The sequence below is a fragment of the Carettochelys insculpta genome, chromosome 4 (genome assembly GCF_033958435.1).
Source record: "Carettochelys insculpta isolate YL-2023 chromosome 4, ASM3395843v1, whole genome shotgun sequence".
NCBI classification, from domain to species: domain Eukaryota; kingdom Metazoa; phylum Chordata; order Testudines; family Carettochelyidae; genus Carettochelys; species Carettochelys insculpta.
This window is the reverse complement of record NC_134140.1, coordinates 82,943,103-82,970,082: the sequence shown is the minus strand read 5'-3', so window position 1 is coordinate 82,970,082 and position 26,980 is coordinate 82,943,103. Positions and strand designations below refer to the sequence as shown.

Genomic DNA, 26,980 nt, shown 5'->3' with positions numbered 1-26,980 from the left:
TGGCTAAGAGAGACAGGACTACTTCTACTATCGTTGTTCTCTTGCACTATCACTTTATGCATAGTCAGACTGTTTTAGCTAGGTTTTGGGATATGTCAGACTAATACACCCTTCACTTCTCTTTGAAGAGGCACAATGGATGCAAAGCAGAGATGGTAATTTTAAGCCCTTTAGCACAGGGGTGGGCATGCATTTTGGTCTAACGGCCAAATCGGGCTATGGAAATCATAAGGCGAGCCATGAATGCTCACAAAATTGAGGTGGGATGGTGAAGGTGCAGAAGGTGTTCTGGGCTATGGCCAAGGAGTCTGGAGAGCAGGAGTGGGAGTTGGGGCTGGAGTGGGGGAAATGGGGGAGCTCACAGGTACAGGCTCCACACTGTGCTTACTTTCTCAAGCAGCTCTGAGAAGCAGGTGAATGCATCCTTTTCAGATGGCTCTGACACAGAGGTGCAGCCAGGCAGCTCTGTGCACTCCCTGTCCCATCAGCAAGTACTGCCCCTGTAGTTCCCATTGGGTGGGGACTGCAGCCAGTGGGAGCTGCAGGGCTAGTGCTTTGAGTGCAGGGGGTGGGGGCAGCACATAAATCTGAGCGGGGAGATATGGCTGATGCACCAGATGCAGCCAACAGGCTATTGTTTGCCTGGGCTTGCTGTAGCACCAGCCTATCACCATATCCACGCTTCTGTATTCACCATTTCCCACCCCATTGTATTCACCTCTTTTTGATGCCCTTCCATCACCGCCTGACAGATTGCTTCAAGCTCTTGCTGATCCTGGATTACTTCAAGTCTCTTTTCTTTAACAATCTGAAGTGGGGTCTTCCCCTCACCCTTCCACAATTCGCGGAACACCTACAGCAGCAAGAAATGTAGAGGTGGGGAGTCAATGCTGGCTTCATTCCCACTTTCCACCACAGCCATGTGCAAATTAATTCAATAAGAACAAAAGCAAAGGGTTCACATTTACATGATGGACAATATTTTCCATTCATCTCTGTGAACACATTGGGATCTTGACTTGCTAGAGCCTCTCTGGAGCCACAAGAGCCCCAGGCCGAGATCAAGTAACTCAGTTTAATTTGTAATCTGAAAACAGTTTAATAGTCCAGTGCAATAATCCAGAGCATCACGTCCCTTCTCCCTTTGCTCTGTACAACATGCACATCACGTAGCTTTGCAACAGTAATGTTCTTTGTGCTTCTACCGTAGGATTGCTGTACAAGAAGGTGGTTATTCATAGGAGCGTTGCTGAAAGAAATAACCATGCATGGCCAGCAGAGAACGAAGATTTAGACAACCATTGTGTGTAGCCAGATGCCCTGTAATACATTTCATTTACAGACCATCATCATCACAGGAGGAAGAGAGAGGATGCTTAATAGGCTATAGAATAAAAGGGTGGTAAATCAGAATCCCTGGGGCAGCTCTATTGCATCCATATCTCACATCTAGGAACAGCAGGGCGAGCCCAGGCTTCTCCACCTATTACCAGCTAATGTGAACATGTTTCCCTACTTTGTAACAGGGCTATCACCAATCAATAAACCGGAGAAGAGAACATTTATAAAAAAAAGCAATATCCCTGGGCAGTCATTTTGTGTATTCCCTCTGCTCTTATTTCAGAGATGGGGGATGCAAGAGAGAAATCCTTGTTAAAACAGCTGCTTCTGCTTGATGCTGCCCTGGTTCATCTGGTCGGTCAGGATGGAAATGAATACCATTTCAAAAATGCAGTGCTTCAGATCTAGAATTGAGAGGGGAGTGGGTGAGGGGGCCTAATTTAAAGTCATTTTTAATAATTAGCAGTGCAGCAAGGTGGCTTATGAAAACAAACTAGAATGACATTTTTAACCCTCAAATTTTTCTCCACTATGAAAGCCTGTCAGCATGGAATGATTTGACAGATTTTGCAGTTGTTCTAAGAACCCTGCACTTAAACAATCTGCTCCTGTCCAGGTGCAACTCAAATTTCCCTCCTATGCTGCAACCCACCACCACTTCCCTGGCCCCCTGTTGGATCTTGTTTGTTTTGCCAGGGGCCTTGAGAGAACACCACCACAGTTGTCCTGTGAATTTATACTGCAGGTCTTTTATTTTCTGCGTGAGAGGAAGAGGGTAACAAAACCAAATTAAATGATTAAAAGGTACTGCTATCTGGAGTTAAATCACCATAAGTAATATTTTAACCTGCTCCTATATAAAACTCACACAGAAGACCAGCTTCTAAAACTGCTGGATCAGTTCTCCAAAGCGTGCATCAGCCTAAAGAAGACGAATGTACTCGGTCAGGATGTTGCTGAATCCCCATCAATCAGCATTGACAACTATACGTTAGAGGTTGTCCACGAGTTCGTTTACCTCGGGTCCACCATCACTGACACCCTGTCATTGGACACTGAGCTAAATAAGAGGATCGGAAAAGCAGCCACAACTCTGTCCAGACTCAGCAAGAGAGTGTGGAATAACAACAAGCTGTACACTCACACCAAAATGCAAGTCTACAGAGCCTGCATCCTCAGCACCCTCCTTTATGGCAGCGAGACGTGGACCCTGTATGCCCACCAGGAAAAGAGGCTGAACGTCTTCAACTTGCGCTGCCTCAGGCGCATCCTTGGAATATCATGGAAGGACAGAGTGACCAACACTGCCGTCCTCGAGCAAGCTGGAATCCCAACCATGCACACCCTCCTCAGGCAGCGTCGACTCCGCTGGCTTGGCCACATCCACAGGATGAACGATGGAAGGATTCCAAAAGACATCCTGTATGGTGAGCTAGCCTCTGGCAAAAGACCCCCCGGACGCCCCCAGTTGCGTTACAAAGATGTCTGCAAGAGAGACCTCAGAGGTAGACATCGAGCTGGACAACTGGGAAGATCTAGCAGACGACCGCAGCAGATGGAGGCAGGGGTTACACAAGGGCCTTCAGAAGGGCGAGTTGAAGATTAGACAGCTAGCAGAGGAGAAGCGAGCGCACAGAAAGCACACTAAGGACTTGCCAGACACCCACTACATCTGCAAGAGATGCAGCAAGGACTGTCACTCTCGTGTGGGTCTTTATAGTCACAATAGACACTGTAAATGAAGTCCTCAATTGAAACTTTAAAGGGCGCGATCCATAGTCTATGCAGACTGAAGGATGCCTACTATATAAAACTCACAATACCTCATCTCCCAGTTTATTCCTTAGCACCTCTTCAGAGCCATCTGGAATGCTCCAGGAAAAAAATTCAGCTGATCCACAGCCAGAAGACACCTCGTCCACTTCAACAACCATTCTCAGGGCTTCTTCAAGAGAGAACCACAGTTGCTTACTTCCTACTCTCAGCAGGTACACTCAGTCCTCCCCCAAAGGGGCAGACAGGAAGCTTTCGAGAGGGTTCTTCCTCCCTGAACTCCACTGCAGCACAGTAACTCTGTCACCCCTCAAGAAAGTGCATCTCATGATTTGCACCAGCCAGCTCGGAGAGAACTCCCCAGGGACCTTGCTCAAAATAAAACCGAACCAAAGAAGAACCCACATCTGTCTAAGAAAAGGGCAGAACTGATTTTAGGCTTGAGGTGTATCATTCCAGCAGTTCTCTAACAAAGATTCTTCCCAGGCTTCCACAGGATAGAAGGCAGCACTTGAGCAAAACCACAACTAACAAAATCCCCTCCTCCAACCAGAATTACCAAGAGATGCCCATTGAGTAGTCTGACTTGGGCCACTACAGTTTGAGAATCAAGGAGCACTACCTGGTTGTCTGGCAGCCTTCTCCTCTCCTATGCTAAACATATCATGGCACAGAGAGACTTTGCCCACTACATGCCATCTCAGCAGAACCTGGCAGAGACTGGCTTTACTCTTGTAAATACACACAAAGCAAAGTTGGTTTAGATTGTATAGCTTTAAAAAAGTGTCACTCTATTGCTGGAGTACAATACTGGATGCCCCTCTACAGGAAGGGGACACACATCCTCGTTGGGCTATGTCTGAAAGTCAAGGAAGGACAAGCCAATTAATTATATTGGTTAATTCATTAAAGGAGAACGGTGAACACTAGTGGAATATTTTAAAATAGTATCCAGACGCTAAAAAGCAAATTTTATTTCTGATAGCCAAACCCAAACACTTTTGTGCCGAAGTGCTCTTCTAGTCCAGCTGCTCTCTCTTGGGCGCTTGTCGCTTTTCTCAGCTGAACATAATCTCCCTACAACCCCTTTTGATATATAAATACACAGCTGAGAGACCAATACTGTTCAAATACGTTTTTCTATTAGACTGACACTTAATAGAAAAACCTTAGCAGTTCTGACAAGCCAAAAATTTGTCCTAATAGCACTCAAACTTTTCTTTTTTTAAATATTGTTCTAACCTAGATCTGAGCCTAGTCTAAAAACAGTGTAAAATATTTTTAATTCATCCACACTCACTGGTCAAACCACGCTACAGACTGACAAAACAAGAGTCGGGGGAATAAAGTCTTGAATGCCAAAATAAGATTCTCAGCCTTACCTCCACTACTGAAACCTCAGTACCAACCACTATGGACTCTAGCCTAGGTTTGGTAGAGACTGCTGCTAGATTCTGCACACTCTAGCCATGTAAGCCTCACCCCAGACCATTACTCAGATGGTTTAGTAACATCTTACAAGTCTTGCATCTCCACAACTGCCATTGTAAGCATTTCACAGCTGTTGAACTTGCAAGCTGAAGCCTGTATGGGTACAAATACTGCAGCTACACCATTCTGGCTTATCCCCCTCAGAATGAAATGTGTATTTGGAATTATCCAAAAGCTTCTCCTTCTGACAAGTGCTGTGCACTTTGGATCGGGGGCTCCAGATTCCCCAGACTGCACTGGTATAACCACGGTGGTTCAATTTAGGTTTATAGCCCATGCTCACCTCTCTGGTACTTGCTGTATGTAGATGTGCCAAATGGTTCCAACTTAAATGACTGCTGTGTAGATGAGCTACACCACTGTGTGTGCAAATAATTTTGTAAAAATCCATGTGCCTGCAATGGTAGCCTTGGTCAGCACAGAAAGTTTGGTTTGTGTGCTATAATTACAAAATACAGCACTGTGCTGCAGTGTTCCTTCTTTGACATACAATATACGCCATGTCACATTGCAAATTTTAAAAGTGTTCACTGTTTTAATCTGAGTTTTGCTGTCTTGTACAACTTTGATGAGCACACCCCTTGTAAAAATATAAACTGTTAGCACTTCCTGCAATACAAATGTCTGCATGTCCATGAATATTTGCTCACTCCATCAAACCCTTCTAGCCTTTCTTGTTGGATCTGTCTTCACTACTGCAATTAATTCCCCACACCCACCTCAAATGCTGCAATGCATCTGCTGTTTTGGGCGCGTGTGCGTGTGTGTGCGTGTGTGTGTGTGTGTGTGTGTGTGTGTGTGTGTGTAAAAATAAAAGAGAGAGAGACTTTTTGTCCTTAGGGCATCCAATATCTCTGCCTGCTGCAGAGAACTGTTAGAAACATTTGTTATTCTTCTGACATCGAGGCAACCAAAATACTTTTCTAAACGTGGCCAGGCTGGACAGCATCCCTCAATGACAGGCAAACAATACCGTTATCGCTCTGTCCAAATTCAGAACAAAGGGCACAATACATACACTTGCAGGAGCTAGTAATTAAGCAGGAGATGCAGTCTCTCTGAAATTCCTCATTTTATTGCCTGTCAAAACTGCTTGTGTATAAATAAATTAAAATGCAAGAAGCTCTGTTAAAATAAACTGACCTTCTTAGACACCATCACAAGCAAACAGAGTTAAAAATCAAACTCTGAATTTCCTCTTTAGATTTTGGCACCAGGCTGATGGGTGTTCTCAAAAACCACATACACAGAATTTCTGTATATGCACGAAGTCGTCTCGTTGTTTTACACCCATTACAATCTTCTGAAGACCATTTCTAAACAAGCGTGCATGAAGAAAAAGTGCCTGATTCTTCAGAAGCTGAGCAACCACAACGCTATAACTTCTCAGCTCCATCAAAAATCAGGCCAGTTTAACTTCAAGCAGCCTGACTTAGCGACCATCCCTCCCATTTGAGTCAGGACTGCCCCTTTTTTTAGCTTCCCTGGAGAGCATCCTGGCGCTTTTTTTTTTTTTTTTAAAAAAAGCCAGGCTAATTGTTCTGTATGTTGCAAAGCAGGTGCCTGAGTTTTAAAGACATACCTCCTTAAGCAGCAGGGGCTGTCTGTTTAAAGAGCTATCTGGAGAGGCTGGATGAGGTGGGGGGGCTCTTTAAACAAACTGTTTAAACAAACTGTTGCCAGCAGCCCCCAGAGCAATGGGAGGGGTGGGGGAGGGGCTCAGGCTGCTGTGCACTCTTAGCACACGCTGCCTGAGAAAGACCAAGTAGGCTGTGTCTCAGACATCCCCCTACCCCCACAAACACGGCTGGAAGATAATAGGCTTGGAGAAGAGAGAACAGGGCACTATGGTGGGGAATGGGGGGCAGCCACTCACGAGAAAGTGGGGACGGCTGCTGGGTAGCCCACAGGCAGCAGCAAACAAACAAGTATTTGGAGTAAAAGGCAGCTTGACCCAGGCCAGAAATTAGATGGGGGATTACGGGCTTGGAGGAGTTCCATGAAGGATGGGGCTCTGAAGGGAGCAGAGATAGGAAAATGGGAACAAGAAAGGTGAATCATGGAGGAGGGCTGGTAGGGTTGGATTAACTCTTCTGGAGCCCAGGGCTATTGCATTGCTTGGGGCCCTCTAGGATCTGGGGTGAGCACAAAAATAATGGGTTTAGAATATGGCAGGGGGTCTCCAGGCTGGGCCAGAAGAGTGAGGTAGGGTGACGGTGCTCCAGCTCAGTGCGCATGCTCTGGAGGTAGAGCCTGGGATGAAAAGTTTAGGGTGCAGCAGGAGGGGGCTCTAGGCTGTGGCCCAGGGGTTTGGAGCATGGAAGGGGGCTCAGCGTGGCCCGCTGACTGATGGGGGCAAATGGGCCAAGCCCCAGACCCTTTTAAAGTGCTCCGGCAGGTGTGGCAAGCAGATAACATGTTCATCCTCCTTTGGGGAGAGTAACTCCCTGTTCCATTCTTCTTGCTTGTGCCTTCCCTCAAAGGCCAGATCAGCAGCCCCCACCCTTCGAGAGGAGGTGGAAAAGGTGAAGTGATGGGAGAAGAAGGGTGGGGGTAGGGAGTTTGGCTGCCCCACTTTGCAGAGGTGTTAATGGTTTAGCAGAGAGAATTCTTTTTACAACTTAATTCTTCTGGAGTTTTGTAGCTACAGTAAACCATCGAGTTACATGGGGGTTGCGTTGCTGCAACCCTCGTGTATCTCAAATTTTCACACAAGTCAAGAGGCAACAGCTGCAGTCTGGAGGCTGGGAAAATGACGAGCCACTCCTGCCAGGGGTGGCAGTTGCGTTAACCTGAGACATACACAACTTCGTTGCGCATATCTTGAGGGTTTACTGTATCTGAAAACTGATCACTTTAAAAAAAACAAAAACCTGTTATTTTACTAATTGATGCACAGTAGATGAAAATTGGAAGAACTTTACCATAGAGCCTGTTTGTTTGTTTGACTTTTCAGTTAGAGTTGGATTTCCAGATTAGCGAGTTCCATCATGTTTTAGCATTTGTTTGGGAAGGGGTATTTGAGCTATTAGGCTGCAGCCCTTATTTTATCTGGCCCTGTCCTGTGGAACGAGGGAGCTAGCTAGGCCAGGACTGGAGAGCAGGCGGGGAAAGGGTGGCCCAAAGGCAGTAACTAGGAAACAAACAGGTACCATAATTTATCTATTGTAAATCCACTGACCAGTGAAATTTAAAGGGGGAGAGGAGAGGGGCTTAAATTAGCCTAACAGGTTTTATTCTCTTTTCATACTGCCGCAAAAGTATCAAATGGTTTACACTGTTCCGGAACCCAGCCCCTGGTCTCCTCCCTGCTCCCAGTCTCCTGTCCAGACTTCTGCCCCAATCCCTGACTCCTGCACACACACCCAACCCTGATTTCCAGCAGTTCACTTTCATACCCCAGCCCTCCCCCACATTCCCCCACACCCTCTGCTCTGGTTTCTGCACACACACACACACACACACACACCCCTCCCCGCCACTACCAGCCCACACTCTGGAGGACAACAAGGTGAGGACAAGGCAGGCACTTCGATAGAGCAACAGCCAGTTAAGTGTGGGTATATATATTTTACTTTTTTACCTATTTTTGTTATAACAATGAAGGATATTGTTTAAATGGGTGCACACTCAATGCTATATTAGAATGTTTATACTGCATAGTTCTAAGGATTGCCTTTGAACTCACTTAATTCCAAGCAATTTTACCAGGTGTCCTGTATTTCACATAGGGTAATATGATCAGCCTAGACTTAGAACTCTCTACAATAATTTTTTCCTCGCAAGACTGCCATACAAAACTGAAGACACACTAATTTGATTTCAAATCTATAGTTAAAATGAAGAAATAGGTAGAAAAATATGCAAACATTTGCCCTTGTTTATCTGAAAACATTAACCCTGAAACCACATAATGCCAGTTAAATGTCTTAATTTCATTGCTGACCATTTTAGAATAAAAAAAATTAGCTCGTATATTTATCCAATAGCGTTAGTTTGTATAAATCTGCAAGGTCTAAAGAGACAAATAGGTATTAATTATACCACCATAGGGCCTAACTCGTGATCAGTGCTGTACTCTCAAATAAAAGTCGCAGCACCCCTCACATTTTTACAATTTATTTTTTAAAGACTGATCAAATATGTATACTTTTGTTCCTATCACTACAGAATTTAGCTGGAGGAAGAAGCAGCAATTTATAGGGGACGAGAAACTCTCCAGTGAAGACCTGGAAGGGGAATGATCGATCTTATTTTTTTATAAATGTAAACGATGAAAAAACAATTTCATAAAGTTGTTTAAAAACATACTCAACATGTTCACATTTCTGTAGTCCATTTCTAAAACACACCTGTTAGCTCTTCCAGAAAGATCAGCAGAAGCTGAAGCAATTTTTGCAGACTACCAATAGCCCTGCATAAATGCTCACTGTTGTCAAATGTGACATGAACACCTTCCGCTACTCTCCCAACAGTATCCGCAGTCAGCAACCCATTTGTTTTCTTTTTTTTTTTCCCTTCAAACAAACACCTTTATGTTTTCTCTCACACTGCAAAGCATATACGGGAAAGACTTGATGTAAACAAGTGCAAAGTCATTTCAACAGCATCCTTAAATCCCTCCTTTCAACTCACTTGCACCAAGAAGCATGAAGCTGCCAAAAACAAAACAAAACACAAAACAAAGGCACTTGTAACAGTTAGGCAGCAGCGTGTACACTCTGAGCACTGCCTATTTATATAACAGAATCATAGAATACTTGGACTGGAAAGGACCATTGAGGCCATCCCCCTGCCCTCATGGCAGAACCATGTACTGTCTAGACCATCCCTGATACACATCTATCTAACCGGTTCTTAAATATCTCCAGAGATGGAGATTCCACAACTTCCCTAGGCAATTTATTCCAGTGTGTGATGACCCTGACAGTTAGGAACTTTTTCCAAATATCCAACCTAAACCTCCCTTGCTGCACTTTAAGCCCATTGCTTCTTGTTCTATTCTCAGAGGCGAAGGAGAACAAGTTTTCTCCCTCTTCCTTATGACACCCTTTTAGATACCTGAAAACCACTATCATGTCCCTCCTTTAATCTTCTCTTTTCCAAACTAAACAAGCCCAGTTCTTTCAGCCTTTCTTCATAGGTCACTTTCTCTAGAGAGCTTTGATCATTCTTGTTACTCTTTTCTGGACCCTCTCCAATTTCTTCACGCTTCTTGAAATGCGGTGCCCAGAACTGGACACAATAGTCCAATTGAGGCCTAACCAGGGCAGAGTAGAGCAGGAGAATGACTTCTCATGTCTTGCTCACAACACACCTGTTAATGCATTCCAGAATCACGTTGCTTTTTTTGCAACAGCATCACGCTGTTGACTCATATTTAGCTTGTGGTCCACTATAACCCCCAGATCCCTTTCTGCCATACTCCTGCCTAGACAGTCACTTCCCATTCCATACCTGTGAAACTGATTGTTCCTTCCTAAGTGGAGCACTTTGCATTTGTCTATTAAACTTCATCCTGTTTACCTCAGACCATTTCTCCAATTTGTCTAGATCATTTTGAATTCTGACCCTATCCTCCAGAGCAGATGCAACCCCTCCTAGCTTGGTATCATCTGCAAACTTAATAAGCTTACTGTCTATGCCAATATCTAACTCGATGAAGATATTGAACAGAACAGAACATCCCAAAACAGACCCCTGAGGAATCCCACTGTTTATAACTTTCCAGCAGGATTGAGAACCATTAATAAATATTCTCTGAGTACAGTTATCCAGCCAGTTTTGCACCCACCTTATAGTAGCCTCATCTAAGTTGTATTTGCCTAGTTTATTGATAAGAATATCATGCGAGACTGTATCAAATGCCTTACTAAAGTCTAGGTATAGCACATCTACCGCTTCCCCCTTATCCACAAGGCTCGTTATCCTATCAAAGAAAGCTATCAGATTGGTTTGACATGATTTGTTCTTTACCAATCCATGCTGGCTGTTCCCTATCACCTTACCACCTTCCAAGTGTTTGCAGATGATTTCCTTAATTATTTATTCCATTATCTTTCCTGGCACAGAAGTTAAATGGACTGGTCTGTAGTTTCCTGCATTGTTCTTTTTCTCCTTTTTATAGATGAGCACTGTATTTGCCCTTTTCCAGTCTTCTGGAATCTCTCCCATTTCCCATGATTTTCCAAAGATGATAGCTAAAGGCTCAGACATCTCCTCTATCAGCTCCTTGAGAATTCTAGGATGCATTTCCTCAGGCCCTGGTGACTTGCAGACATCTAACTTCTCTAAATGATTTTTAACTTGCTCTTTTTTTATTTTTTATCTTCTAAACCTACCCCTTTCCCACTAGCATTCACTATGTTACACATTCCTTCTTCAGACTTCTCAGTGAAGACTGAAACAAAGAAGTCATTGAGCATCTCTGCCATTTCCAAGTTTCCTGTTACTGTTTCTCACTCCTCACTAAGCAATGGGCCTACCCTATCCTTGGTCTTTCTCTTGCTTCTAATGTATTTATAAAATGTCGTCTTGTTTCCCTTTATGCCAGTAGCTAATATGAGCTTATTTTGTGCCTTTGCCTTTCTAATCTTGCCCCTACATTCCTGTGTTGTTTGCCTACATTTATCCTTTGTAATTTGTCCTAGTTTCCATTTCTTATACGATTCCTTTTTTATTTTAAGATCATGCAAGATCTCCTGGTTAAGCCACGGCAGTCTTTTGCCATATTTTCTATCTTTCCTATGCAACAGAATAGCTTGCTTTTGGGCCCTTTATAATGTCCCTTTGAAAAACTGACAACTCTCCTCAGTTGTTTTTCCCCTGTCTTGCTTCCCATGGGACCTTACCAGCTCTCTGAGTATACCAAAATCCGCCTTCCTGAAATCCATTGTATCTATTTTGCAGTTCTCCCTTCTATCCTTCCTTAGAATTGTGAACTCTATGATTTCATGATCACTTTCACCCAAGCTGCCTTCCACTTCCAAATTCTCAATTAGTTCTTCCCTATTTGTTAAATCTAGAACTGCTTCCCCACCGTAACTTTTTCAACCTTCTGAAATAAAAAGGTGTCTCCAATGCAGTCCAAGAACTTATTGGATAGTCTGTGCCCTGCTGTTAGTTTACCAACATATATCTGGATAGCTGAAGTCCCCCATCACCATCAAACCCTGGATGATTTGGTTAGTTGTTTACAAAAAGCCTCATCCACCTCTTCCACCTGGGTAGGTGGCCTGTAGTAGACTCCTAGCAGGACATCACCCTTGTTTTTTACCCCTTTTAGCTTAACCCAGAGACTCTCAACACATCCGCTTCCTACGTCCATCTCCACCTCAGTCCAAGTGTGTACATTTTTAATATATAAGACTCCTCCTCCCTTTTCCCCGTCTAAGTGGCATTGTCTCAATGCTACATTGTACTCTACAGGTGTTTTGTCTTCTACATAAGTTGTAAGCATAGAATCAGAATAACTGAATTGAGAAGAATCTTGAGAGGTCATCAAGTCCAGTCACTGTCACATATGGCAGGACAGGGACCATCCCTAACACGCATTTGTCCTCGGAGCCAGACCCGTCTGTTGTATGTTTTTTCAGTACCTAGCAAAGCAGGCTCTCATTATGATTGGCCTCTGTATGCACTCTCTCAATCCAAATTCGTTATTAAGATTATTTATAATACAGTCAATACTCAAATTTTACGGACTCCAATTTAGTGGACTTCAGGAACAATGCACTTCGCCAACCCCACCCCCATTGTCCCTGAAGTCAGCTTAACCAAGGTCTGTAAAATCCTAAATCCCGCCCCCAAATCCCAAAAAAAGTATGATAGGAGACTTACTGCCACAGCCTGGGAGGACCTGCTGCTGCCACGTGCTCCTCCCACCAGGGGTGGGGTGCGCACATGGGCAGATGGCACTTGTGTATGCGCCCAACCCCTGGTGGAAGGACCGCATGGCAGCAGCTCCTCCAGTCCGCAGCAGGATTCTTGCTGCCATGCATGGTGGGGGAGCCCAGCCTTGGCGCAACTTTTGCTGCTGCATGTGGCAGGGCCCTGAGCCGTGGTGTGGTGCAGCTTTTGTTCCCCTTGTGATGGGGCCCTTGCTGGTGCATTTTGAATGGCGGGGCTCCCAGCTGCAGCATGGCTTTAGCTGCCGCGTGCAGCAGGGCCCTTCCAAGTGCACATGGCATCGCTTTGGATGCCACGTGCGGCAGGGCCCCCAGCCACAGCAGAGGGCTCAGGTGGCTCCTCCAGTGTCAGCAGTTCCAGCAGTGGAGAGTAGCAGACATTTTTTGAGGGGGGCGGGGGAGACTGGGACTGGGGGAGCCTAGGAGGGGCTGTGTGGGCAGTAAACCCGCTGGTTTAAATGGACTTTTGGCTGTGACATACACCCTCCCCCCCAGTTAGTCCGTTCAGTCAAGGGTTTACTGTATGAGAGTTTACTGTAGGTACATATGCACTGCCATAAAATGTATTGTTAGCACAGTTTCTTAGCCCTCATCTTGGTTTTTGGAGCTTGGCCAGCTACTTGAGAAAAGAGAGGGGAAAATAGTTGGCTCCGTCTAGAGTGCCTGCCTAAGAAACATCAAAGAGGGTCACTGGCTTATTAAAAGAGCAGGTCTTCCTCCTTCAGTCTTACAAGGCACAATTAACCCAGCTGTTTGCCCTTTGTCATTCAGTAGGTTGTGTGACATCTTACAGCTGCAGCTCCTATTCATATTGAGACTCAGGAAACAGTAAGTTCCTCAGGAGAAAGTCTACTCACTAGAGTCTGGAAAAGCCACTAAAATACAGATATGAATTCCAATCTGCTCAAAGCACAGGAGAGTTCAGAATCTGGGATTCGATTACAGTGATTACTGGTCAGTGGCGTCAAATCCACACTGCCCAAAATTCTGGAATGTTTAGATTAATGGTTTTGTTTCAGGCCTCTCCCCGCTATTTAATGCTGAATTTTACACATACATATGCATACAGCTCACCTCAAGTAGAAGTTTGGCATACTTGATTCTTTACATGTAAAATGAATTTATGGTACCATGGAAATGATATCGATTCCGGATGGGAGATTTACTGTGAGAATGAAATAAGGAGTAGTAGGTTAAAAAAGTACATTAGGTCCATAACAAACTCACTTGTTGGGCTGCTGAAGAAGAAATTTCTCTTCTCTCGAGAAGGTTTAGAAGTTCAGCCAAAAAGAAGGAACTGACTGGACTAGAGTAGAAAAAAATAAGGTGAGGTGAGAGCTCCCTTAAAAAAATGACACACAGCATAATCTTAACATCTCTATCTGGTACCTAGTCATTTGCATAAATTGCATACAACCATTTCAACAAAGGTTAACCGTTATAACTGAGAGCAACCCAGGTTCCTAGTGGTACACTGTGCAACTTTAAAAAAGGTAATCGTACCTTTAGCTAGTTGAGTGGGTTTAGCCATTTTCACATGATAAAAATGGCAGCCCACTGATTATAGACAATAGTTCAAGATTTCCCATCTCTGGAATGCATGGAATAGTCTTGGTTCATCAAAATCCCACACAGGTTTAGGATCCCAAAAGAAGTGGCAGGTACCCGAAATTCTCTTGCCCACCCACCAAGGAGATTACACTGTGCTAAACTAGGAGTCAGTTCTGGAGTTACCGATAACTATTCACAATTGCTTATCTGGCCATAGGAAGATAGATGGTTCCGTTTGATCAACTTAATATAATCAAAAAGTTTCACCTTTCTTTGACTGTAAGCCTGTGTTGGTTTAAATAGCCAAGTGTATCAATGAGAATCCAGCCAATCACTTTCTTTGGGTTCATCTCGGTCTGTTTCATGACATTTTCAAAGAACTGCATTAATCCATCTTCATTCTGTTTAGAAAAAGAATTCAATGGGTTAATGATAAAAGAATAGCAAAATGAATATTTTAGGTACATCACATGTATCTTCAGAGAGGACTAGTCCTCTCTCACTCCCAAGTAAACCTGATCTGTGCACTCACTGCAAAGTCTCGAACAACTCTGGGAAGGCAATATGAAATTAAATGCTATACTACACTGAGAAATGCTCTATAAAAAGAATACATAAGCACAGATGTGCCTGCCTGCTGGGTTTGTAGGAACTACATTAAAATATACTCTCTTATCTTTCATTAATCCTTCCCTGAAATTAGTGTCCAGGAAGAAACTGCCCCAGCCAAGGCAGGTTCTGAGAGTTCTTTTGTTTTATTCTAGACTGCCTACCCGCTGGTGAAATGAACAATCAAAGAACATGCTATGTTTACCAAGGAATGGTCTTCTGAAGTCACCTAGAAATATTTAATGCTTGATCTTGCAGACACATTTCAGTTTCTTGGAATGAGACAGGCTTGTTTCTATCCTCAGGTGATATGGATATGTCAGACTAAAAGAAGCAGAATTTTTATTGTTCTAGTTTTTTTTTTCTTCCTCTGATGAAGGCCCTCAGCATTAGAATACAATTGCATTGGGGGACATAGATTCAATTTAAAGCATACAAGAAATCTGAGATTGTTTTTAGTAAAACAGATATCACAGGAGCTGATGGATGCTGTGATGTCTGTCCCTTGGAAAATGATGGCTCAAATAAATGAAGCATGTGTGACAGGCTTGACCACAGGAGTCCCTCCCTTGGGATTGTCACCTCGTGTGCCAGTCATGCCACTGAGCTCACGCATCTGCTTTTCTGGGGTGCTCCACCACCCTGTCATACTGGGCCAGAAGCTTTAGTCTTCCCAGCTCAGGCTTACAATTAGGGTAACAGCCCATATTATTGCTTTGGAGTATTTTTATTGGCTCTCATTTGCAGACGTAGAATCAAACAGATCCATACTTCTTACTTCTAACATCACACACAAATGTGCACATTCAGCAAATTATAACTTTAAAAATGACACATCACAGGGTGCGTTTTGCCTAAAGCATATAACTTATGCATATTCATTAGCCAATTTTCATAAAGAATGGTAGGGAGGCCTGTGATAGCATATAACTCAAAAAACCTCAAAAGGGCTATGGAGAGTAATGGGCATTCTTATTTATAGTGCGAAGAGCCCAAATTCAGTTCTGTTACTAGACTTTGTACACTAATTAAAAGTAAAATTAAGTCCTTGTGTAACATCGACAGACCTGGGTTGCACCAGGGATTGAACCTGCAATCACAGGGCTAAAGCCCTATGCTTTACCACATGAGACAAAGGCCAGCTAGCTCTCAGCCAGGGCTGTAGAGCAGAGACTTCACTCACCCTAGTATGAGGTCTCAGTGCCTCTGGGTACTACACTTGTTAAACACTAATATTTTTAATTCCCCCGAGACTCATTATTCCAAATACAGACTCGGAATACAGTCTAAAATGACATGGTACCTAGACCGAACTTTAAACTTTACTCAGGTAAAAGGGGCAAATATTGACTTGACTTAAGCCCTTGTACTCCAGGTGGAGCATAGGTCATCTACAAGTCTCCTCCACTTCGTTCTGTCTCGGGACAAAACTTCTAACTGACACCAGGAATATCCCAGCTGTTGTCCTTCATTCTCGGTAGATCTTCTCCAAGTCTTTCTCTTCTGTGTTTTCCTTGTGGGTTCCATTTAAGATCTTGATGGACTATGCTGAATAATGGTTTTCTGACTGTGGCCTAGCCATCCCCACTTTCTTCTCTTAATTTGAACGTCAAGCGGTTCTTGTCCTGCTCTGTTCCAAACCTTCTTATATGGTGACAAACTCTTGCCATTTAATGTTAAAGATATACCTCAGGCATCTGTTTATGAATGTTTGTACCTTGTGATTTGAAGACTTATCAATATGCCTGATCTCACACAATGCTTATCAGCAAATACCATAGAGGGCCTTAACAACTGCATGTTTAAAATGGGTGGAGCAGATATTCCCACAAAAATGCTTACACACGACACATTCAATCAAGTTGCCAGATGCAAACTTACTGGATTTGCACATGGAAATGCACATATTTGCAACCTCTTCATTTTGCTTTTCTTTGAAAATCTGCCTACTATAATCTTTAATAATAACTCAGCTATGATGAGTGAGACAAAGCGTGTGCTTTAGTCAAATTAAAGCTTGAATCAATGTAACATGAACGGAATATTTGCTGCTGTTTCAATTTGCTATGTGACAGAAAAGACTTGGATGAGCCTTCGGTTTACAGCAGTCCTTGCTACTCTACTGATGGAAATTAATTCTGGCCCCTTGTGCATTCTGATCCACCATCCTAGAGCCAAATTCACTCATGCACTCAAAACCATCCTGTGACTCATATTGGGAATATGTATTTGAGAAGAGTTTGTCAGCTTATGGGACATCTCATCCACACAGTCGTGCTATGAAACCCTGATACCCTACATACAGACTCTGAGAACAATCTTCTCCAAAATCCTAACTCCCCTCCCTCACGGTTCAATATAAGACGGCTAATTTTACCACAACTTCAAATTTTCTTACTGCATTTAGTAAGAACTTCTGCATTTTTATGAGCTTAAAAAGATTAGCATATATTGAGTTAAAAAATTCCAGATACAAGATAACCTTAAATATTTGACATGATTCTAGCATATACAACTACTACGAAATGCTGAAAACCAAGGTGCAATTTGAATAATAGAACACGCTGGCAGAAAAGACACCCAAAACAAACACATAGGGCTTATCTACACTTCCCCCCAACTTTGAAGGGGGCATGTTAATCAGGGTGACGGGAGATTACTAATGAAGTGCTGCGTATTCACCGCACTTCATTAGGCTTATTCTCCCCTGCAGCCACTTCGAAGCTTCAAACTTCTAAGTGCTGGCATGCACGTAGCCACAGGCAGTACGAAGTGCCTGTGCTCCTCAAAATTTTGGGGAGTAAAGGTGCTTCGAAGTAGTGCCGGCACTTTGAAGTTGCCGTTGGGGAGAATTAGCCTAATGAAGTGCTGCGTACTCACCGCAGCACTTCATTAGTAATCTCCCATCACCCTGATTAACATGCCCCCTTCGAAGTTGGGGGCAAGTGTAGACCCAGCCATACACTTTTAAAGCAAACATTTCCTTGCTGCCACTTACTGGATATTTTGAATTTTTATCTACCTCACAGCGACTTGTCTGGTCACAGACTGACAGCAGCATTCAGCACCAAAAATGCCATACTTTATTAAAACAATATAGTCCCTAGGAAGAATGAGATGCATCTAACGAAGTGGGTCTTTGCCCACAAAAGCTTTTGTTCCAATAAATCTGTTAGGCTGCCCCTCTATTGAGAGAAAGCCACCCAGAGTCTCCACACAGATTTTTTGTCGACAGAATCTGCTGACAGCAGCATTAAGCCTCATAGCTGGGGCTACATCTACACTAGAAGCATCTGTCTACAGAAGTTACTGTCAGAAGAGATGTTCCCACAAAGCTTCTGTCAACAGATCATGTCTACACATAAAAGCAGATCAATCTTTTCACCTGTTCCGTCAACAAAAGGACACCTGGATAATCTACGCAGCTTTTTTGTCGACAAAACACATTTTGTGTGTAGACGCTTCACGAGTTTTCTCTACAAAACCCTCAGTTTTGTCTACAAAATTCTATAGCATAGACACAGCCTGAGAGGCAGAATGCTGCCAGCGAAGGTGCTGACTTTTGTCAACAAACTGTTGACAAAATGCATTTTCTGCGTGAACGTTCCACCAGTTTTGTTGACAAAACTTGCTAGTGTAACCATAGCCTTAGTCTATAAGGTGCCACAAGACTTCTTGTTGTTTGTGCAGATACAGGCTAACACAGCTAACCCTCTGATACTTGTCCCTAGGAACAGTTTACCATCTTAAAATCGACACTGAAAAGCTGCTATGTACGGATTTATGGGAACGCTGACTATCCCATCTTAAACAACAACAGAATCGGAAACCGAATTTCGGAATTAGAGCATTGTGCTTGTTATTGCGGGTTACTCAGCAGCTTCAGTACATAGTGTAGGATGACCATATTTCCTCATGTGAAATACAGGACACCTGCTAAATTGCTTGTAGTTAAGTGAGTCCAATGACAATCCATGAGAACTATGCAGTACAAACATTAAAAATAAAGTTAAGTTGACCAAGCACTCATTTAAAAGACATACTGCATTATAATAACAAAAATAGGTAAAAATTAAAGATATATACGTACAATAGAGTTGATAATTCTGCATAAAAGTGCCTGCCTTGTCCTAATCTTGCTATCCTTCAGAGTGTAGGCTGGTAGCGTCAGAGAGAGAGAGATTCAGAAGGTCTGTGGGGGAGGGCTGGGGTGTGTGTGAGTAAGCTGTGGGACATCAGGGCTGGGTATGCATGCAGGAGGGCAGGAGTCAGGACAGGAAGCTGGAAGTGGGAAGGAGCCCTGGGGCTGGGTTCTGGAACAATGTAAGCCATGTGATACTTTTGCAGCAGTATAAAAAGAGAATGAAATCTAGTAGGCCAGTTTACACACCCCCACACCCATTTAATTTCACTGGACTCTGGGGATTTACAACAAATAAACCGTTAGCTTTCAAAGTGAAACAACGTATTATTTCATATTTGATACCTTTCAATACCTCAAAAACAGCAAAAAGTCATGTGGCACCTTACAGATTAACAGACATTTTGGAGCATAAGTTTTCATGGGCAAAGACCTGCTTCGTCAGACCCATGGGTCTTTGCCCACGAAAGCTTATGCTCCAAAATAGCTGTTAACCTATCAGGTGCCACAAGACTACTTGTTGTTTTTGAAGATACAGACTAACACGGCCGCCTCTCTGATACTATTCAATACCTCAGTGTATTCAATACAGCACAGCATACCTTCTAATAGTCATACCCACAATGCCAAGCCATTGCCAAACCTTCCAACCTGCCGCCAGTCTGTATAGAACAGACCTACTTTCCAATAACCCACTCTGCAATAGGATTTTCAGATCTTGTACCTCTCATGGGGGCTTGTAAGTTACAACATTGAAAGACTTGGAAATCCTCACCCCCAGCCCTGACGCTCACTCCTGTCATCTCCCACGGAAATCCCCCATCATGGGTTTCTCTCTCCCGGTGATTTGACCTCCCATCTAACCACTAAACCCAACAGCCCCTCGCCACTCCAGAGGGGTACAGGCCACTTGGCATCCGTGTGTTCCCTAGTTGCTGATGTTTAGTCACCCATTCCAAGAAGTGGGTCTGTCCCACAATAGCTCATAACCTAATAAATAATATTGATAATCTACAAGGCACTACAGGACTGCTTTTCAGTTCTGTGAAGATACTGACAAACGTGGCTCTCTCTCTCTGAGACCCCCCTGCCTCAGCTAGCTCCCTTATTCCCTAGGGCAAGGCCAGATTAAGATAAGGGATGCAGCCTAATGGTTCAAACATCCCTCCCCAAAAAAATGGTAAAACTTGATAGAAATCATTTATGAAAATCCAACTCTAATTGAAAAGTGAAAAAAACAAGCAAGATCTATAGTAAAGTTCTTCCAGTTTTAATTTGTCATGCACCAGATAACAAAGTAACACAGGACATGTTTTAAAAAAATTATTGATCAGTTTAGATAGCTACAAAACTCCTAAAGAATTATGTTGTAAAAAGAATTATTTCCTTTCTAAACCATTAACACCTATGCAAAGTGGAGCAGCCAAACCCCCCTACTCCCGCTCCCCACCATTTCTCTCATCATCTCACCTTTTTCCCACCCCCTCTCAGAGGGCAGGGGCTGTGGCTCTGGTCTTTGAGGGAAGGCACAAGAAAAAAGAATGGAGTGGGGGGAGGGGGCTTGGTGGGGGGGAGCAGGTTACACCTGCCACACCTGTCTTAGCAATTTAAATGGTCTGAAGCTTCCAGGCCATTTTAAATTGCCTGGGGTCCTGAGCATTACCCCTTTGCTCCCATCAATCAGTGGGTCACACTGAACCCCCTCCCACACTCCAAACCTCGGAGCCCCAGCCTGGAGTTCCCCCCTGCTGCACCCCTAGCCCTTCATCCCCAGCTCTGCCTCAGAGCATGCACTCTGAGCTGGAGCACCCTCGCTCCATCGCACGCCCCAGCCTGGAGCCTCCCCTTCCATACTCTGAACCCAGGGTTTTTGTGCTCACCCCAGACCCTAGGGGGGCCCACAAAATCTAGTAGCCCTGGGCTCCAGAAGAGTTAATCCAGCCCTAACAGCCCTCCTCCATGATTCAGCTTCCTTGTCCCCTTCATTCTGCCTCTGCTCCCTCCTGAGCCCTGTCCCCCATCTTTCATGGGACTCCTCCAAGGCCATGATCTAACCCCTGGCCTGAGCCCAGCTGCCCTCTATTCCAGAGACTTGCCTGTTTGCCCTGCCTGTGGGCTACCAAGCTAAGTGCAACCTCCCCACAGCTTTCCCCCTTTCCTCCAAGTGGCTGCCCCCTATTGCCTGCCATAGAGCCCTGCTCTCCCTATCCCAATCCTATTACCTGCCCACCGTATGTGTGTTGGTGGAAACTATCTGAGACACAGCCTCCTCTGCCTTTCTCAGGCAGTGTGAGCAGAGTGCAGGCAGCCTGGCTCTGCCCTGCCTCCAACCCCCACTTCCCCTCCCCAGGGCTGCTTGTAACAGCATGTTTAAACAATCTGCCTAAAGAGCCTACATACCTTCTGCAGATGGCTCTTTAAACGGACAGCCCCTGATGCTTAAGGAGATGTCTCTTTAAAATTCAGGACCCTGCTTTGCAACATAAGGGACAATTAGACTTTTTTGTTTAAAAAAAAAAAAGTCAGGAATCTGTCCAGGGAACTAAAAAAAGGGACAGTCCTTACTAAGAAGGATGGTCACCCTCACAGTGTACCAATACATTGTCACTTTGCTCACCAGAATGAAATGTGGCATGCAAAATGTCAGCCAAATGCCACAAAAAAATTTACATATGATTTAAACAGATTGTTTAATAGTCCTGAGCTGTCCACAATAGACTGTGTGGTTTCAAATGCTTTTTTTCACCAGTTTAGCTTTAAAACACTACTATGTTTTGCAAGGTATCATGGAAACAATCTTTGCAGATATTTGGCCCACAATGTGAAATGGTGCGTTTAAAAACAGCTGATGTCTTCTAGAAAACCAAAAAAGACAAGAAAACCACTCTATTGAAAAATAATTCTGCCCATATCTCATTTTCTACTTTCTTCTTTCTCTATTTGTACCAACAGAATTTCCACAGCAACCAGCTCTAAGGAGACAAAGGAGCATGTGGGAAAAGTGCAACAGGAGCAGACGAAGGTATAAACTGTATGGAAAAGAGAGATACAGATTACATAAACAGAAGTTTTGAATTTCAGAGTCTTGCATGATATATCAATCAGGTCTTAAAAACCCTCAGATACTTAAGTTTTAAAATACCCAGAAATGCACCCGAGATAGGCTTAAAAACAGCAACGGAAACATAATTTTCAGGTGAACTAAGGTGAACTGGGCCCCCAGTGAGACAAACAAGTGAATCTGTATGGAGAATAAAAATGCTGAGCTGATGTCCTAACCCCAGGGTGAGCCACCTTAGGGTAGTGCGAAATTCTGTAAGGTGGGGTTCAGCACAATCGACTGCTTTGTCAGGCTTATCCATCTCACTAAAAATTTAGAAATATGTTATTGTTTTATGTATGCGTATTCACATTTATATACTGATTAATAAAGTTTTTCTATTCTACAGACTTATTTTCTTACACATGCCGAAAAGGGTTTCTTTTCATATGACCATAACCGAAATTTCCAGTGGTTTGGATTACAGGAGACGGGTTTGGGGGAGCCCTGCTAATTGCATGGATGAGAAGTAGGGCCCGATGGAAGTTTGCTCACCCCTGTCCTCACCTGCACTAAAAGGAGAAAGAGACAGAACATACACGAGACTTATTGAATCTATTATTCTCTTATTTATTGAAGAGAACAATTTGCAATGCAGCTGTAGTTGTACATCTTTCTCACAAGCTGCAACTCTCCTTCAGAATTAACAGTTATAAAGAAAAATTTGCAAAGGGAAAGAAAAAAGAGGCAAAAGCAAGGAAAAATAATATGTTTTCAAGTGAGATTCAGAAGATAGAGAGTTGACAAGGCAAAGAGACAAAGGGCTAGCAGCTACCTATGGCTAGAGGTGCAGAGAAGACTATTGCATCATAACTCTTGAGACAAAAGTAGCAAAGGGGAAAAGGACTGAATAAAAAAGGGACACTGAGGAGAACAGGAGGAGGGTCCATTTATGGTCTTAGATCAAAACATATTTGTTTTCTTAAATGACAATGTCCTCTAAGGTGAGGTTACTATATATCTGTGGAATTAAACCCTGGCTGCAACGCACTTTTAGCCTTATTAATCAACTGCTACCTTCAGAACCACAGGACTTGTACGTGACTTATGACAGGTGTGCCCCCAAAATGAAGAAAATTATGACATTTACTTTAACCTGAAGAGATTTTTGTAAAATTTGATTTAAATGCTGGACACAAAGTCATTACTTTTGGATCAATTCCAAAAGGATTTAAAAAGAACAAGGATGACGCAATGTCTTTTCAAGAGACAGGGTGGCCTTCAGATGGATTCCCAAGTTTCCAGATTTTAAACAATCCCTTCACTTGCATCCACAACCCACTCACCTCCTTGTTAGATGTTATAAATATTTTATGAAAACAATGGCTATTTTTTATTCCCCATTCCAGACCCAAAAAAGCAAACCAATACCTGCCATGAGGATCATGCACTCATGGACAAGTTGAATGCTTGTAGCAGTCAGAACCATTAACGAGTCCACTTTTAGACAGATGAAATTCACTAGCTATTTGTTAACTCCCTACTTGTTCAAAAATCACTTCTCACAAAAACAACACTTCTCATAATAACAAGTTATTTCCAAGCCCATTTGAAGGATTTGGCACAGAGGTACAACTTAAGGAAGAAGATGTTAGTCACATTTCCAAATTTAAAAACCTATGGTAGCTGACAGCTGGTTAATATGACATTTTATTTTGTGTTTTCTCTAAGCATAGAAACTTTGAAGCTTCTTGGTTTATTATTTCAGCAATCAATCAACAGACCTACCAATAAGGTCAAACAGTGTTCGGGCAGAATCCCGTATTGTTCAACAAGCTTCGCTCTTTTCACACTAGGGAGATCAGGAAGCCTCTCTCGAATCCAATCAATATTCACCACTTGTGAATGGTTCACATTAGCAGGTAACGATTTATTATCATACAGAATCAATGGAGGGAGGTTTGGCTCTGGCATGAACCTGGGGAGAATGGAGAGAGATGTATTTGGGGTTATTTTTAATCAAGACAATTCCCAGCACCTCAGCAACAGGCTGTGTAACATTTACGTGCAAAAGGTAATGCACCTCTAGAAATTGTATTGCTGGATTTAACTAAATAAGCTACCGAAACATCACCACTTAGTAGAATATTGTTAAATATATAGGTGGGAAAAATCAATCCCTGTTCTCCACAACCACTCTTTTCTCTCTGCTTCTCTGCCACCATTGCCAAACAACCAGCAACAGAAAAAAAGGTAATTTAAAAAATGTGACACCCAAAATTTTAAGTGTGGCTGCAATCCATCACTCTTGTTGGTGAGAATAAATTGTGATGCTGACCAACAAGACAGTGCGGGTTGGAAAGGAGAGAAGCGTATTGAAAGCCAGCTGCCATGACTTCTCTGTGTAGGTTGCAACCTCTCTCATATTAATCTGAGAAGTCCTAAGGAAACCACACACTGTTAAAACCAAAGATTACCATGGCTAGCAGTATGTCACAACAAATAAAACTGAGTGACAACATCAAAGAACAAAGGATCTCAGGATCTTGTCTGTCTTTAGCTGAAATATCTTTGACTTTCTTCCTACTCACATTTATCTGAATATTTTCTTACAGCTGTTAAATATGGATCTGGCCTGACACTGACAGGGTAGGGAAATACTTCAAGAAACAGACTTTTTTGTTTTAAAACTCTGTTACCCATGCACTCAGAAACAAAGGCCAACTACCTAAGCACACTAGCTATCAAAATCTGAAAATACAGTCAGTCCACATAACGGTTATTTCCACAAATACTTATCCCTAAACTTATAAAGTTAGGGCAGAACTTTTAAAAGTGTTCTCCCTTGGCCTAACCCAGATTTCTCACTGAATTCAATATCAGAACATCCACTGACTTCCATGGGAGAAGAGATAAACCATTATAGTATACGAGCCCTCAAGTGGAGGCCCATAATCTGAAAAAATTCTTCAGGAAACGAAACGTGACTTCACTGAGTTAAAAGCATGCCTAAAATACACAGTCCAGCTCAAACACATATTGAAGTCTCTGCTGATTTCAGCAGGATAGAATGGAGCCCAAAATATGAACTGCTGAAAAAAGGACCTGATTTTGGGAGGTATTCCTTGTCCTCAACTCCCACAACAAAGTCAGAGGTTGAGGGTATTCAAGAGGTAAAGTGGGATATTAGCTCCTGAATAATAGTTAACTTCAAAAATAAAATGTCATTACCGGTAATCCTGTTTTCCTTCTTTATCTCTCATTGGTAAGGTGCACCTAAAATAAGACAACACAGGTAAAATATTTAATATGATGGGGTTTACTCTTTCTCCAGCCATACTGGTACCTTTGCAAAACTAGTTATGTGGCAAATAACTCCAACACCATGGGAATCAAGAAAGCTTCATTAAACTTGTTCAAGGAAAACATGCATCTACTTCGACACCCTCCAGGACCCAATGTAGAATTTCCTCCCCTATAGTACAAACATTTAACTTAGTGCCACATGGCACTAAACACAAAACCACAAAAAGGGGAGAGTAATGAAGATACATCGGGTGGACCTGATACCATAGCAGGAAGCACATATATAACCCAATCTTATAGCCCTTCACGAGTTCCAGTGAATTCCAGTGGAAGTTTTCTCTGACTTAAAATAGGTTTACCTGGATCCTGAAATTGCTAATTAATTTCAGTAGTTTGCTACATGCCAGCAAACTAGCAATACTCATCCCTGGGGAGAGATGGAAAGGTTTTCCCTACAGAAGCTGGGCCTGGCAGTCAGGAAAGCTCTGACAATACTGCTGTGTGACTTCACTTCTCTGTGCCTGCTCCCCCTCCCACCCTTAGCTTGTCTTGTCTATTTAAACTGCAATCTCTTCAGAGAAGAAACAAGGCCTAGAACAAAAAAGTATCAATTGAAGCTCTAGGCATTATCGTAATAAAATTAATAGCTGTGATGGGACCATGCTCATGAATGGTAAATGAAGCAAACAGAAATGGAGAGACACTCTTACTAGGAAGCATTAGAACCCCAAAATTGCTACTTCAAATTCCTCTCTAAAATTTGAACTCACCCAAGTTTGTAATCAAAGGTTCTGGTTTCATTCACAATAGTTCCTCCATTTTCTAGTTCCTTGATTTGCCTCTTTATTTCATAATCTGACAAAAAATAAAACAGCTGAGTTACTCTCACTTTTATACCTCCCATTACTGTATTTTTCAATGCTAGACATAACTGGAAAGATTATTTCAATCTTTCTGAAACAAAAAGCAACTTAGTAGAGATGGAATTATTTGCAAAACTGACTCTTCTCTGGCACCATTTTGTGTTCATTTGGTTTGTGTGGTGATGGTGGTGAGGATAGGTTCCCCCCACATACATACATACACCACAGGCAGTTCCACACTCACCAAAATTCAACTAAACTGTACAGCCAAAGAAACACATTTCCCATCATACTGGGACTGAGTGAAGCTCTCCATCCATTCGCCCTGTGTTTCTGTCTGGAAGATGTGCTGTTCCACTTTTTCTGCCCAAACCTAAAACACAGCACCATGTCCTCTGTGCTTTACTCACCTGACACATCATGCCCTGGGAAACCAAACAATTTTAGCTAAGGACATATAGATTCTGTATTGTTAGCTTCTATTAAAGTAGGACATGCTAAATACTGAATCATCCACTTTACTCTCCTTTGAGACACAGGGTCATTTTCACAAGAATACCCCCAGCCAACGTGGGCAACATTCTGATGGCGTGCTGCACCAAAACCTATTACATTTTGTGATACTTGGTTATGTCACCAAGCATGAGGATCTATAGTATTTTAATAAAGTTGCAAATAATATTTACCTATTGCTCTTGCCAGAAATCGTGCACTATTGATATTCTTCACTTCTGTTCTTGTCCCATAAGCTTCTCCCGGGTGATGCACAGATACATTGGCATCCACTCTCAGTTGACCCTCTATAAAAGGCAGTTAACACAGAGGGTGTTTATATGGACTTCTGTAAAAGATCGGAGGTCAGGAAGAGATTGGCTGCCTCATAACAGCTTCCTGTTTACAGTTCCATTTTAAAGCTCCATCTTCAATGACTTAATTTTCTGAGAATACTAGAATACTA

At 42.9% G+C, this 26,980-nt stretch overlaps 1 protein-coding gene across 3 annotated transcripts in view; it reads right to left on the bottom strand.

Moving 5' to 3' along the window:
* The window catches only part of GATB (glutamyl-tRNA amidotransferase subunit B), a 66,961-nt gene that overhangs the window by 6,631 nt on the left and 33,350 nt on the right, over positions 1-26,980 (bottom strand). For all 3 annotated transcript variants that reach the window (XM_074993181.1, XM_074993179.1, XM_074993182.1), the window contains exons 6-12: positions 26,709-26,822; positions 25,930-26,014; positions 25,085-25,129; positions 23,642-23,831; positions 14,331-14,464; positions 13,740-13,818; positions 719-853 (exon numbers count right to left, since the gene is read on the bottom strand). In XM_074993181.1, coding sequence (XP_074849282.1) covers positions 719-853; positions 13,740-13,818; positions 14,331-14,464; positions 23,642-23,831; positions 25,085-25,129; positions 25,930-26,014; positions 26,709-26,822 — 782 coding nt within the window. The remainder of the gene's footprint in view (positions 1-718; positions 854-13,739; positions 13,819-14,330; positions 14,465-23,641; positions 23,832-25,084; positions 25,130-25,929; positions 26,015-26,708; positions 26,823-26,980) is intronic.